This window comes from Megascapheus bottae, chromosome 7, assembly GCF_031878675.1.
Source record: "Megascapheus bottae isolate mThoBot1 chromosome 7, mThoBot2.hap1, whole genome shotgun sequence".
NCBI classification, from domain to species: Eukaryota; Metazoa; Chordata; class Mammalia; order Rodentia; family Geomyidae; genus Megascapheus; species Megascapheus bottae.
Window position 1 is genome coordinate 27653580 of NC_143515.1, and position 14353 is coordinate 27667932.

General features: G+C 35.7%; 1 protein-coding gene across 5 annotated transcripts in view; it reads right to left on the minus strand.

Annotated features, from left to right (window-relative positions):
* The window catches only part of Ctnna2 (catenin alpha 2), a 1042262-nt gene that overhangs the window by 906901 nt on the left and 121008 nt on the right, over positions 1-14353 (minus strand). For 2 of the 5 annotated variants that reach the window (XM_090336595.1, XM_090336593.1), the window contains exon 3: positions 2469-2539. The exons of the other annotated variants lie outside the window; for them this stretch is intronic. In XM_090336595.1, coding sequence (XP_090192721.1) covers positions 2469-2539 — 71 coding nt within the window. The remainder of the gene's footprint in view (positions 1-2468; positions 2540-14353) is intronic. 5 annotated transcript variants of the gene reach the window in all.

Consider the following 14353-nt stretch of genomic DNA (forward strand, 5'->3'; position numbering starts at 1 on the left):
GAGAAAATTATTATTTTCTTTCTGCGATTCTTGAATAAGTCAGCTAAAGGGATAGGGTCTTGTCTCTTTACAAAATTCCTCTAGGGAATGAAAAAAAGCTTACAAAATTTCAGTCAACAGTGTAAATTGGGGATTTGTGTTAAATAATCCATGGAAAACTGCAATTTAGGATCAAATTACCAACTTAGCCATTACCAAGAGAATCCAGACTAGATTTAAAATTATATAGTTTATAATAATATTATATTCAAATAATTTATACTTTTCTCCCCTTTTTACATTTAAGTAACATACTACAGGAGATCTTTTCCATGTTAAGCATACATTCTACACCCCCTTTCATATTTTTATTTCTGAGCTCAAGTACTCTTGTGAACACAAAACATTAAAAATAAAAATGAGGGGCCAGGAGTTTGGCCTAGTGGTAGAGTGCTTGCCTATCTTCTACAAAGACCCAAGGTTTGAGTCCATGGTACCACATACATAGAAAAAGCTGAAAGTGGTGCTGTGGGTCAAGTGGTAGAGAGCTAGTCTTGAGGAAAGTCCAAGGACAGTGTTCAGGCCCTGAGTTCAAGCCCCAGAACTGGCAATAAAAAATTAAAACAATTAAAAATAAATAAAAATGATATTAACTTAAGCCCATTAATTTTCAAAAGTATACTTTTATGAGATATTGTGATCTAAAAGGTAATGATAATTGAGTATTTTTTTGCAGAAAAATACATTAGCTCTTAGCTTGCAGTCTTGCAAGTCAAGATAAAGAATTCCTATTTTTGTGTGTGTGGGTCATGTGGCTTTGTGGCCTGGGCACTATCCCTGAGCTGTTCAACTCAAAGCTACCGCCCTACCCCTGGGTCTGGGCATTGTGCCTGAGCTCTTTACTCAAGTCTACCACCATACCCTTGATCTGTGGGCCACTTCCCATTTTCTGGAGGTTAATTGGAGATAAGAGTCTCACAGGTGCCTTGGCTGGCTTTTAAACTTGATCCTCAGATCTCAGCCTCCTGAGTAGCTAGGATTACAGGTCTGGCATAAGAATTTCCTGTTTTATAGGGAAGAGCACTTACTGCATCACCAAAAAGCCCATCAGTATAGTCATTCAATTGAAAGACAGGTCAATAGAAGTATATACTAAGAATGGATTATGGTCTTAGCATTGTAACACAGACAAGCATATACACACTAATGCACACATACACAGCATCAGAAACTAAATCTCTAATATTACCTCTGACAAAGAAAGTACAAGATTTTCTGAAGCCAGATAAACACCAAGCCCAGGTGTGTGGGTGTCAGGAAATCTCAAGAAGGCTGAAAATATCACCAAGGTTCAAAACTAAAGGATGAAAAGGTACTGTACTCTATAAGACAAGTAAAGAACAGAGGACTAGAGGTACATGTAAAATTAGATGACACAAAGTTATAGCTCTTTTTGGGTAGATTGGGTAAGTCAAGCAGAAGTGACAGAGAAAGGCAAAAAGGAAACAACCAAGGAAAAGCCTCATAGAAGAATTTGAGCCTAATTTATTACTCTTGACAACAATAATGACAATATTTACCTCTTTCTGTGCAACATTTCTAGTGAACATAATCCCTTGAGATGTACAATTCATCACTGGCAGAAATTTACAAAAAAGCAATGGTTTTAAAGCAAGCATATCAGTAACAAAAAGCATATGTGGGGGTAGTAGTGGCTCACACCTGTAATCCTAGATACTAAAGAGAGACTGAGTTTGAGTTTGAGGCTCCAAGCCAGCCAAGGCAGACAAATCTGAGAGACTTATCTCCTAAACCAGTATAAAACTAAAACTGAAGGTATGGCTCAAGTAGGAGAATGCCAGCTTTGATCAAAAATGCTGAGCCAAACTTTGAGGCTTTGAGCTTAATCCATGTTACTAGAACAAAATACAAATTGTATTTTCGTAGCAGTCTTTAACAAATATATTACTTTGAATATGATTCTACTAGTCAATGATTTGTCCTTAGACTGAAAATCAAATATTCTGAGCATCATGAATGTTTATTTGTTAAGTCTAGCAGCCATTGTAAGGGGGTAGGGAAGGGAGGATTTGCTTGTATAGTCAGTTAAGTTGCACAGAAGTATAATGGCTGCATAAGGAATCTGTATTAGTATGACAGTTTTAACAAAAGGAGGGACTAATATTTTGACAAAATTTAATAAATATTCCTTTACCTGTTATATTTTAAGCCTATAAATGTCTCTGTCTAATCCTTGAGGACATAACTTCCACAACAACAAGGTCAAACAAAATTAATTTTCTACAACAAACACATTATTTATAGGCAATGTGGAATCATTAATTTTCTCTATGAATATATTAACATGTGTATCCAGCAAATGAATCCAAGATAATTTCCCTTGAATATAAAACTGTACATTTCAATGTATGAAAATAGAAATATTATTGCTTAATTTGGTTACTAGGTATTAAAGCATTGATACTTACTTTGAAAATGTTAGTGAATGTGTTCCTTCTTGAAATCCCACAACAAACAATTGTTACATTTGCAGATAACACTGAAACAAATGCAGTAGCATTATATGATTTATTTTCACTAACAATTAATATTACAAGGATGAAATTGAAACAAAGAAAATATAAATGCTGCATTGGAGGGAGCAGGGACAGAAGTGATTATTTAATATTTCAATAAGTATTTATCAACACTTCCTACATTCCAACTAATGGATATAACTAGAATGACATCATCCTTATCTGAGTAGCTTTTTCCAACCAGAGAAGAAGTCAGAGAAAACACATCCAAAGCCATAAGATAATTACAAATGCGGTTAAAGTACTCTGAAAGAAGCATGTAGAACACACAGAAGTTTGAACAAGAGGCCCATATTTTCAAAAATGTTTAAAAAGGCAGAAAGGAAAGGTCTTTGTCTCTGTGGCTCAGAGACAGGATACCTATCTGCTGAAAAATATAAGGGGATCAATTTGGAAATAAGATATCACCATTTCCTAATATGGCAGGAACCGTATGTGTAATCTCCAAGTTATCAGAAGAATGGTTCTTTTGAGTGAACCTGCTAAGAAATGGCTCCCAGTACTGGATAATTGTGGCAGGACATAGGCAAAAACTTTAATTTTATTCTAAGATGCGATGTAAGATGGCTGCAGACTTGTAAGAAACAATGATACGGTTTAGTTACCAGTTTTCATGGGCCATTCTAGTTGCTGTGTAGGGAAAACAATAGGCAAGGAAGAAGAGTGGGATTGGTGGACTATTTGAGAGGTGATTGTATCGGTCATGGTGAGATAGACTTTAGGTCATTTAGAACCCAAACATTGTTGACAAAATGTGGGTAGAGATAGGAAAAGAGGAATCAAGAAAAAAGATTAGGAAGAGCATCCAGGAAAGCAAGGAGAAAGTGAATTTAAAAACTGTGTGGACTGGGTCGGGAGTTTGGCCTAGTGGTACAGTGCTTTAGCATGCATGAAGACCTGGGTTTGATTCCTTGGTTCCACATACATTAAAAAAAAAGCCGAAATTGGTGCTGAGGCTCAAGTGGTAGAGCTCCAGCCTTGAGAAAGCCCAACGACAGTGCTCAGGCCCTGAGCTCAACCCAGGACGTGTGGACTGAGAGGTAAATTTCATTTTCTTCCACCAGTCAAAGCCATGTCAAAAGAATGACTGAGAATTTCATTTTTCAGATAAGAAAAAAAAAGCTGGCTAGATATTCCATTTCATTTACTGGTCTTTCCTCCTAAATTCTGTGAAAACAATGTTTACCTATTGTAATGACAAGAAAAGGAAAAAGCAGGTATGCTGTTATGTCCCCATCCTTTATCTCAAATATCTGACAAGCTTTAATTAGCTTGCCAGTTGGAGGCTTCTTGAAAAAATGTAACTGTCATATCCAGACATTCTCATGTTTGGTGTAATGTACTTTTTTGGTATCTATTTCAGATAAAGGTTGTAAACAGTCCAAAAGATTTAGAAGCAGTTTTACTAGCTAATTTTCCATAATTTACTCTTTGAAATTTGTTAATTGAAATGTATAAGTTCTCACTAATTAACTTCTTTCAAATATATACTAAAGCCATTCTATATTATTTTCATCTATAAATTTAGTTTGAAATTCCATTGTTTCATTGAAAATATTTTAATATCAATTTATTGAAATAAAATAAAAACAGAAAGAAGCCAGGCATGGAGGCTCAGGCCTGTAATCCTAGCTACTGCTAAAGGTCACACTGCAAATACAGTGAAGACATAAAGGGCCATAAGACTCTTATCTCCAATTCATCAATAGAAAATGGTAAGTGGGGCTGTGGCTTCAGGGTTACATGGTAGCCTTGAGCTGAAGAGCTCAGGGACATTGCCCAGGCACAGAGTTGAAGCCCCATAAGTACTCCCCCACCACACACACACACATACACACACACACAAAAAAAATACACAAAGAGAACCGTGTTAAGGATTGATTTTATTACTAAAGAGAAAAAAGAAATAGTTATGTCTCAATTGCTACATTCATATACATTAGCCATTGAATCAGAAAAACAATTTCAATTTAACTGGTTCATTGGAATGTTAAGGAATTTGTTTAGATTATGTTTACATGTCAGTAAAGACAAGTCTGCAGAATTAGGTAATTCCAACAGAAAAAGACATTACATCTTTCATCATTCTCCTCTATCCCTATTAAGAACATTCCTTCCTTCAGTTCTCTTAGTTATGCACAATATGTATTGAATTTTATAACTGCATTATACCTTCCTCAAGATTCATATTCTACTTTTTATATTTATCTATTTATTTAATTATTTATTTATTGTGGGTCATGGGGCTTGAAGTGGGCCTGGGCACTGTCCTGGAGCTCTTCAGCTCAAGGCTACCACCATATCCGTAGGCTTGGTGTTGTCTCTGAGTGCTCCAGCTCAAGGTTATCACCCTACACTTGAGCCAAGCCCCACTTTCCATTTTCTAGAGGTTAATTAGAGTCTCAGGTCATTTTGTGCCTGGGCTAGCTTTGAACCTTGATCTTCAGATCTCAGCCTCCAGAGTAGCTAGGATTACAGGCGTGAGACACCACGCCCAGCCATATTCTACTTTTTAAATGGAAACTCTTCTGTATGCCTACTCAAAGACACAAAAATACAGAGTACCTCTTTAATGTACAAATATATTCTGCCTATTTCTTCATATTCCTTTTCCAATCTGTTTAAAATTCTTAATTCTTCCTTCCTTGTCCTCTCAAGTTCCTCACTCGCTGCCCTTCCATTTCATTTCACACAGTTTCTATGATTGATTATGGCATCCTCACAATTTTCATCTCATAGGTTCTCCAGGAATTTCACAATTTCACTCAACCTAGCCCCTTTGTTACATAATTTAACTCTCCGTTTCATCATCTATAAGAAGGAAAAAATAGTGTCCGTGTTACCAAGTAGGGAATACATAAAAACTGCTACATGTACCCAGGATGTCAGGAGGCACTTAATAACCACTAGGGAAGCATTAACAAGGCTCACAGTTTTCTCATTTAAATGTCTGGATTATTTGTGGGTAGTTTTGTGTTTATGGGAAAAACCTCTCCTAAAATCAGAGCAGCAGATATTTTGAAGCACAGAGAAGATTTTGATGAAAGCAAGTTATCTAGTTTAGCATCATGGACCACCTATTATGAGAAAACCAGCCATATACATTATATATTTGTTTAAAAAAAAAGAAGGAAGAAGAAGAAGAAGAGCAGGAGGAGGAGGAGGAGGAGGACGAGGACGAAGAGGACGAGGAGGAGGATGAGGAGGAGGAAGAATAAGGGCAGTTGAGCTCAACCTTTAGAAAATATAAGGGAAATTTAAAACAAAAGCCATTCAAAATTCAAATTAAGAAATCAAGCTGGGTGTGGTGGCTCACGACTATAATCTTATCTACTCAGGAGGCTGAAATCTGAGGATCTAGCTGTTCAAAGCCAGCTTGGGCAATAAAGTCCCTGAGACTCTTATCTCCAATTAACCACTAGAAAACACGGAAGTGGTGCTGTGTCTCAAGGGGTAGGGCTGTAGCCTTGAGCTGAAGAGGTCAGTGATAAAACTCAGTCCAGAGTTCAAGCCCCAGGGCAGATCAAAAAAAAAAAAAAAGAAAAGAAAAAAATTCAACAAACTGAGTTTTACATAGAGAATCCACACATTTTCTAGAACTGGAGGCTAATTTCACCTTGCACCAAATGAAATTTCTTTTACTAGTATTTATAAAACAGTCACAGGCCAAGCACACACACTGGCTCATGCCAGTGCTACTCAGGAGGCCAAAATCTGAGGATCACAGCTCAAAGCCAACCCAGGCACTAAAATCGGTACGACTCCTAAACCGGAAATGACACACTGGCTCAAGGGGTAGAGCTGAAGAGCTCAGGGACAGCATCTAGACCCAGATTTCAAGTCCCATGACCAAAAAAAAAAAAAACAGTATTTAAACTACAAGTAACTGAAAATAGATATTTTGATGGAAAAGCAGTTACTCTTACTCCTACTATTGTTTACATAGCTGGCATGTATCTTCAAATCATCATACCATTTGCAAGTTACCTTTAGTTTCTCCAAGCTGATGAGAAAAGAACAAAGGGGAATGCTGCCAGTTAACTAAGAATGTATGTGTGCTGAGCATTGAAGTGATTCTGTGATACAGTGAAGAGCTGTGACTGGCAACACTTGATTACAAAGGTGAGAAAAGAAGGAACTTATTGCAGGGATCAGATAGTGTACACTGCCCCTCACAGAAGACTGAGTTCAGAGCAGTCACTACTCTACAGACATCATTCACAAAGATTTAATGTCAGTCACTGGCCACCATCCACCATACCAATTGTTTGCTTTGTTCTTGTGATTGTGTACTTATTTTGCAATACTGTTTACAAATAAACACATATACTACAAAATTCTACATTTCTATCACTGTATGTCCCTCTTTGAGATTTGGTATTTTTTTCCTACTAAAAGGGCTCTGTGCATTAATCAAGTTTCAAATCGTAGCCCAAACAGCTGGCCCTGTAGCAGAAAGAGCACCATTCCCATCTGGTGGTAGACATTGAAATATTGAACGTAATCCCTGAACAGAAATTAATATAACTGCAGACTACATAGGAGTCAATTAAACTACTATCTCCAAAGAGGCAATCAATGACTGCCTACAATCTGCCACTTTACCTCAATGCAAAAAAGCATTTCAAATATAACAACTGTCTTGATCTTTCTGCATCTATTGTGAAAATATGGTAATTTTGCAAATGTCTGCATTTAAGGGATGAAAATTCATGTATAAAGCAATGAATTAAGTGATAGCTTTCAGTTAAATATGTGACACTAAAGGTGAATTTCTACATCATAACCAAGTTACTTGAATGCAAGTTTCCTATTTATATATGTACACACATGCATTTTAAAAGAAATGATGTAGTGTTTTGTTTTGTCTTTTTTAAATAAACTTAAGATATTTTGATGGCTCAGGTACATATAAAAGCTTCATTTAAAAGCAATTTGGAGGGAGGTTTCTGAAAAGACTAAACATAGAGCTTTACAATGACCCACCAATTCCATTCCTGGACATTTATCCAAGAGAACACAAACAGGATCACATGAAAGCCACTAGCAAAATTTTGTTCCTTGCAACATTACATACCACAGCCAGAATATAAAATCAACCCAAATGGCAGTCAGTGGATGATTGGATATAGTATTTTCATAAGAAAATGGAAAGATTTGGGGGAAAATGTATTAGGATAAGTAAGCTAGATCTAAAGAAATATAAGTTCCATGGTATTTCAAACTTGTGGAAAGCAGAATACCTAAAATATCTACAAGTATAAAGATGCAATGGTATTAAAAAGAAGTAAGTGAGAAATCATATAGATCTCTAGACATCTATACATAGAGTGAGATTAAGAAGAATATTATTAGGAGAGGATCACAGAGGCATAATAGTTATGTGCATCTTATATAAAATAATATTTCTCAAAATTAACTCCAGGAAATGGAAACAAAAGATTATTTCTTTGTTACTAATTTTTCTTTCTCTTGCTTTTGTTTTCTTTGTTCATTCACATCTTTGTGAGGGTAAGGAGGGGCTAAGAAATGGTGGGACAAAGGGGAAAAATTGCAGCAGTGATACTCACTAGATACTATGTTGAAAATGAGCTAACCAACTTATGGGTGGGCCAGGAGGGAAAATCTAGGAGAGAGTGAGGGAAGGGGTGATCCTGTCCAAAAGAAATGAGCCCTTCTTCTTTTGTAATGGTAACAATAAAAATGATAATGTAATAATAAAAACAATCACACATTTTAAAAATGCATTCTGGCTATGTGCTGGTGAATTATTCCTATAATTTTAGTTTTTCAGGAGGCTGAGAAGAGAAGACTTCAGTTAACAATCTGCTCAGAGAAGTCCATGAAGCTCTGTTTCCAAAAGAACCAGCAAAATCCAGGCTTAGAGGTATAGCTCCAGTGATAGATCATTAGCTGAGAAAACAGACTAAGCTTGAGGCCCTGAGTTCAGTACTGATAAAAAATGACAGATTTTGTTTTGTTTCACTTTTTCTAATTGAGCAAAAGATAAGTCATCCAAAATGAAAACTGAATCTAATAAGAAAATAAGTAAAGTGGGATGAAATACATGAAGATATATCATATATGTTGTATGAACTTGATCAAGGAATTAAGACTTAATATCATTTTCTTTTAGCTCATTATTTACCTATCATATATTTTCAATCCTTTGACAAAAATGCAGAACTGATAATATTGTAGAATTACCATAGAAATCATGAAAATATGCTAATGTTTGAATCTCATTAGTATATCATGAATTAAGTTAGTTCTCAATAATTATAGTCCTTGGGTAACCTGATAAAGGTTACAATGAGGACTCATGTTATACAGTGATTCTTTTAGTAAAGCTATGCATAAAATACTACATTTTGAATAAGGTCAAGAAAATATATGTTGTAGTTAATAGCAACCAAGAGACTGACATATTCCTTAGCATTTCTGAAAATTCCTTTATTCCTGGAATCTCTGGGTTGAAACAAAGTCTCCTAATTTTAAACTGAATGTAATTTTTAAGGTACCAAGGGAATTAAGTACTATTATGAGTAACAAAAAGATGACTATATTTATTTAAAAAAGAAACTGCATATTTCAGTCAGTGATAAAATCAAGTACTTTCCCAGGAACCAGTGGCTCACATCTGTAGTGCTAGTCAGTAGGATGAGGCTTAAGTTTCACAGATCAAAGCCAGCCTGGTAGGAAAGTCGAGACACTATTTATCTATCTATCTATCTGTCTATCTATCTATCTATCTATCTATCTATCTATCTATCTATTTATTTATTTGTGGGTCATGGGGCTTGAACTCAGCCTGGTCACTATCCCTGAGCTCTTCAGCTCAAGGCTACCACCTTGCCATTGAGCCAACCCCCACTTCCTGTTTTCTAGAAGTAAATTAGAGATAAGAGTCTCAGAAAAAACGACATCGCCCCATTTGTTAGGAAATGGAAAGTCTTAGAAAAAATCATATTAAGTGAAGTAAGCCAGACTCAAAGGAACATAGGCTCAATGGTTTCCCTCATTTGTCATAATCAGTAGAAACCTTGGACTCTCCTAGCAGAGATCTGCAATAGAGCAAAACCTTGATACATAAGGCCATATAGTATGAAGCTAATTGAAAAGACCTCCAGGATATTGAAACAAAAGCCATACAATGAGTGATTGTTGTCCTTAATGTACTATGTTATCTCTCATCTCTTTTGCTGTCCCTTGGTTATCTCATATTGTTATAGTATCTCATTTTGTTATCTGATATATTGGATTTATTTCTATTTGGTTATTTGAAATTGGATAGGGAAGGGGGGAAAACCAAGACGGGGAGGGGGGGGGAGGGGAGGGTAATGGGGACCAAGACATGTAAAAGGGTATCAATATATATGAATTAATGCACCTTCTATCTGGCAAATATCATGTAACCCTTTTATTAATTACAATTAAAAAAAGAAAAAAAAAGAGTCTCAGGTCCTTTTATGCCTGGGCTGTCTTTGAACCTTGATCCTCAGATCTCAGACTCCTAAGTATCTAGGATTACAGGTGTAAACCAAGACCTGCTCCATGAGACTCTTATGTTCAATTGCCCACCAAAAAGGTGGAAGCAGAGCAGTGGCTTAAGAAATACAGCACTAGCCTTGAGCACTCCAAAAAGCACAAGGACAACACCGAGGCCCTGAAATCAAGCTCCAGGACCCACACAAAAACAAACAGCCCATCAAAAAAATACTTCAAAAAACATAAATTTTTATTTAACTGTTTTTAAGTTTATAAATTTCTAATCTGTTAGATTTTTTGAGACACATTAATATTTTGCATGACATTTTAAAAATTGCAGTGAAATGCATCAAAGCCTGTCTTCATAAGTCCCCATAGTTGGCTCAAAATACTATTGGAAATCATTAGAGGGTTCCTTCTTTTAGGCAATTTCTTTAATATCAGGCCAGTTTATGCCAGCTCATTAAATATCAATAATATTTTATTAGATATGATTATTTTCAAATTGTAGATTTAACTTTGGTAAAAAAATAACAAGATTTAAGTAATTTTTGTCCAATTTTACTGGAATGGTGTGTGCTTCATTAGCTTACTAATAATGAGGACTCAATTTCCCAAAACTTTAGAGATAAGTAAGTCACTATTTTTATAATTATGTGTTGATTTTTAATAAACAAAATGCTCAATTGAATCCACATGTTAAATGATAAATCTGTGTTCTAATAAAGCTATTACTATTAAAAACCAAAGAATCTGTTTTATGATAAGCATGGTGTACACATTTCTACAGTCACTCAAAACCTGATTAGATGATTTATTTATCCCTTTAAAAATCATATGAGTAGGGGCCTGTAATTTGGCCTAGTGTTAGAGTGCTTGCCTAGCATGCACGAAGACCCAGGTTCAATTCCTCGAAACCACATACATAGAAAAAAGCGAGAAATGGTACTATGACTCATGTAGTAGATATCTAGCCTTGAGAAAACCGAAGGACAGAGCTCAGGCCCTAAGTGCAAGTCCCAGGACTGGCAAAAAAGAAAATCATATGAGTAGTAAATTATTACTCACATCATTTTAGGAAAGGTTAAGTGACATACACAAGGTATCAGCATACGGGATTTGGCCCCAGTGACATGCAGGGAATTGTAAGGTTGATAATATAACTATAAAATAAATATGGACTTGATACAACTAAAGAAACTTGCAAGTTTATATAGATTTTTCCTCCTTTGGCTTTCTATCTGCTTTGAGTAGATAAAAATTACATATTTACCATAGCAAAGATATGGAACCAACCTAGATGTCCCTCAGTTGATGAATGGATCAACAAGATGTGGTATTTGTATACAATGGAATTCTATGCTGCTGTCAGAAAGAATGACATCACCCCATTTGTTAGAAAATGGAAAGGCTTAGAAAAAATCATATTAAGTGAAGTAAGCCAGACTCAAAGGAACTTAGGCTCAATGGTTTCCCTCATTTGTCATAATCAGTAGAAACCTTGGGCTCTCCTAGCAGAGATTTGCAATAGAGCAAAACCTTGATACAAAAGGCCATATAGTAGGATACTAAATTAAAGGATCTCTAGGATATAGAAACATATGCCATATAATGAATGATTGTTGTCCTTAAGGTACCATGTTATCTCTCGTCTCTTTTGCTGTCCCTTGGTTACCTCATATTGTTATAGTATCTCACTTTGTTACCTGATTTATCAGATACATTTGTATTTGGTTATTTGAAATTGGATAGGGAAGGGGGAAAACAAGTTTGGGGGTGGGGAGGGAGGGTAATGGGGTCCAAGACATGTGAAAGGGTATCAATGTATGTGAATTAATGCATGCACCTTCTATCTGGCAAATATAATGTAACCCTTTTATTAATTACAATAAAAAATATCAAAAAATTACATATTTTCTAATTTCAGCCTCATATCCTTCTCAGTATCCAAAATCTTATTACAAAAGAGTGTTTTTTGCTCCATTTAAAAACTGACATTGTGGCCGGGAGTTTGGCCTAGTGGTTAAAGTGCTTGCCTAGCATGCACGAAGACCTGGGTACAATTCCTTGGTACCACATATATAGAAAAAGCCGGAAGTGGTGCTGACGCTCAAGTGGTAGAGCTCTAGCCTTGAGAAAAATCCAAGAACAGGGCTCAGGCCCTGAGCTCAAGCCCAGGACTGGCAAAACAAAACAAAACAAAACAAAAACTGACATTGTGAATTTCCTTGTTTTTATAGATGAATCATATTGTAAGCAAAAGTTTTTATATTGTCAGAGTAATATACATATATATATATAGGGATAATAATTACATTCATCAGGTAATAGTTGCATTACTTCTGAAACATTGATACTCCTCATGTTTTTGTCCCACTTTCCCTCCCTCATCTCCCAATCATCTTGTTTTCCCCACTTCCCTTCCCTATTTCAATTATAAAAAATAAATATATTATTATACCAAGTAACAAAGTGAGATACAGTAACCACATGAGATTGACCATAAGGAAAAAAAGACAAAAGTAATGACTTCACATAGTATATTAAGAACAGCAATCACAAAGATAAACCTCTTGTTTCCATTTCCTAGAGTTCATTTTTTTAGTCTCATCTTGTATGACCATTCTGGATGTATATAGCTTTTGAGCTACTGTGATCCTCTACTAGGAGAATGCTAGATGTGTACTAATTACTACAAATGACGGAAACCATTGAACCTATACATCTTTGGGTATGGCTTACTTCACTTAATATGACTTTTTTCCACATCTTTCCATTCCTTTACGAATGGTGTGATGTCATTCTTTCTGATAGCAGCATAGAATTCCATTGTGTAAAAATATCAGTCTTGTCGATCCAATCATCTATTGAGGGGCACCCGGGTTGGTTCCATATTTTTGCTATGGTAAATAGTGCTGCAATGAACATCCTTGTTCCAGTGACTTTAGTATTTCCTTGTTTCTGGAGATTTTGGTAAATGCCAAAGAATGGGATTGCTGGGTCAAAGTGGAGCTCTATGTTTAGTCTTTGGAGGAACTGCCATGCTGCTTTTCATAGTGGCTGAATGAGTTTACAGTCCCACCAACAGTGTAGTAGTGATCCCTCCTGGCCACATCCCTGTTAGTATCTCTTGTTATTAGATTTCTTAATAATGCCCATTCTAACTAGAAGTAAGTTGTTTTGAATTCCACTTCTTTCATGGCCAGAGATGTCAAGCATTTCTTCATGTTTCTATAGGCCATTCTTAGTTCAAAATAACAGGGTTTGTTGTTGTTGTTGTTGTTGTTGTTGCTGGTTTTTGTTTTTTTCAGTCCTGGGGTTTGAACTCTGGGCCTGGGCATTGTCCTTAAGCTCTTCAGCTCAAGGCTACTGCCCTAGCCCTTGAGCCATTGTACCACTTCCAATGAGCTAAACTTTTTATTAGACATAACTGCAAGATTCTAGCATGTGTCCTTTTTAACATCTAAAGGCATATAAAAGGTTTATCTTTGTGATTGTTATTCTTAATGTATTTCTTTTTTTCTTCTATCCCCTTATGATTTATCTCCTCTTGTTACTGAATCTGAATGTAGACTGGTATAGTGTATATGCACTTTTTTGATTATTTGAAAAATGGAATGTAAGGGAAAAACAAGAATGAATATGAGGGATTAGAGGTAGAGAAAATGGGAGAAAAACATGGGAAGAGGTAGCAGTACTCAAGTAGTAATGTACCCACCATCTGATGAATGCACAGCTGTAACCTCTATACCTCACCCAAACAATAAAATAATATTGAGGAAAAAAGAAAAATTTAATTGTTACTAGATATATGCTATCAATATAATATTTTTAAATTTTTCTGGCACATTTGGGTAAGCCACTTTAATGACCTTCCCTCTAATGAGGGAAGAGGGAAGGTCAATGTCAAAGAGGAAATATAAGAAGTAACAGAGGTCAGAGAGAGAAAGCAATGTAGAGATGCCAGATTGCTGACTTTGAATAGAGAGGAAAAAAGTAAAGTGTCCTTTTCAGCTACAAGATAACAAAGAAATATTTTTTCTGCTAGAGTTTCTGGAAAGAATACTTTAAATTAGAGTTTTTGACCTCTAAAACTACCAGACAATAAAACCCTGTTGCTTTATGCAATTAACTTGATGATAATTTGTTAGAACAGTTTTAGCAAATGAATAAAAATAACCCCTAGCTTAACGTGATATAATAATTCCCTCCAAATACACAAGAAAAGCTTACATTTTTTTCTTTTCCTGGAATTTCAGAGTTACCCTACAAAAGGGCATGCTTCAAGG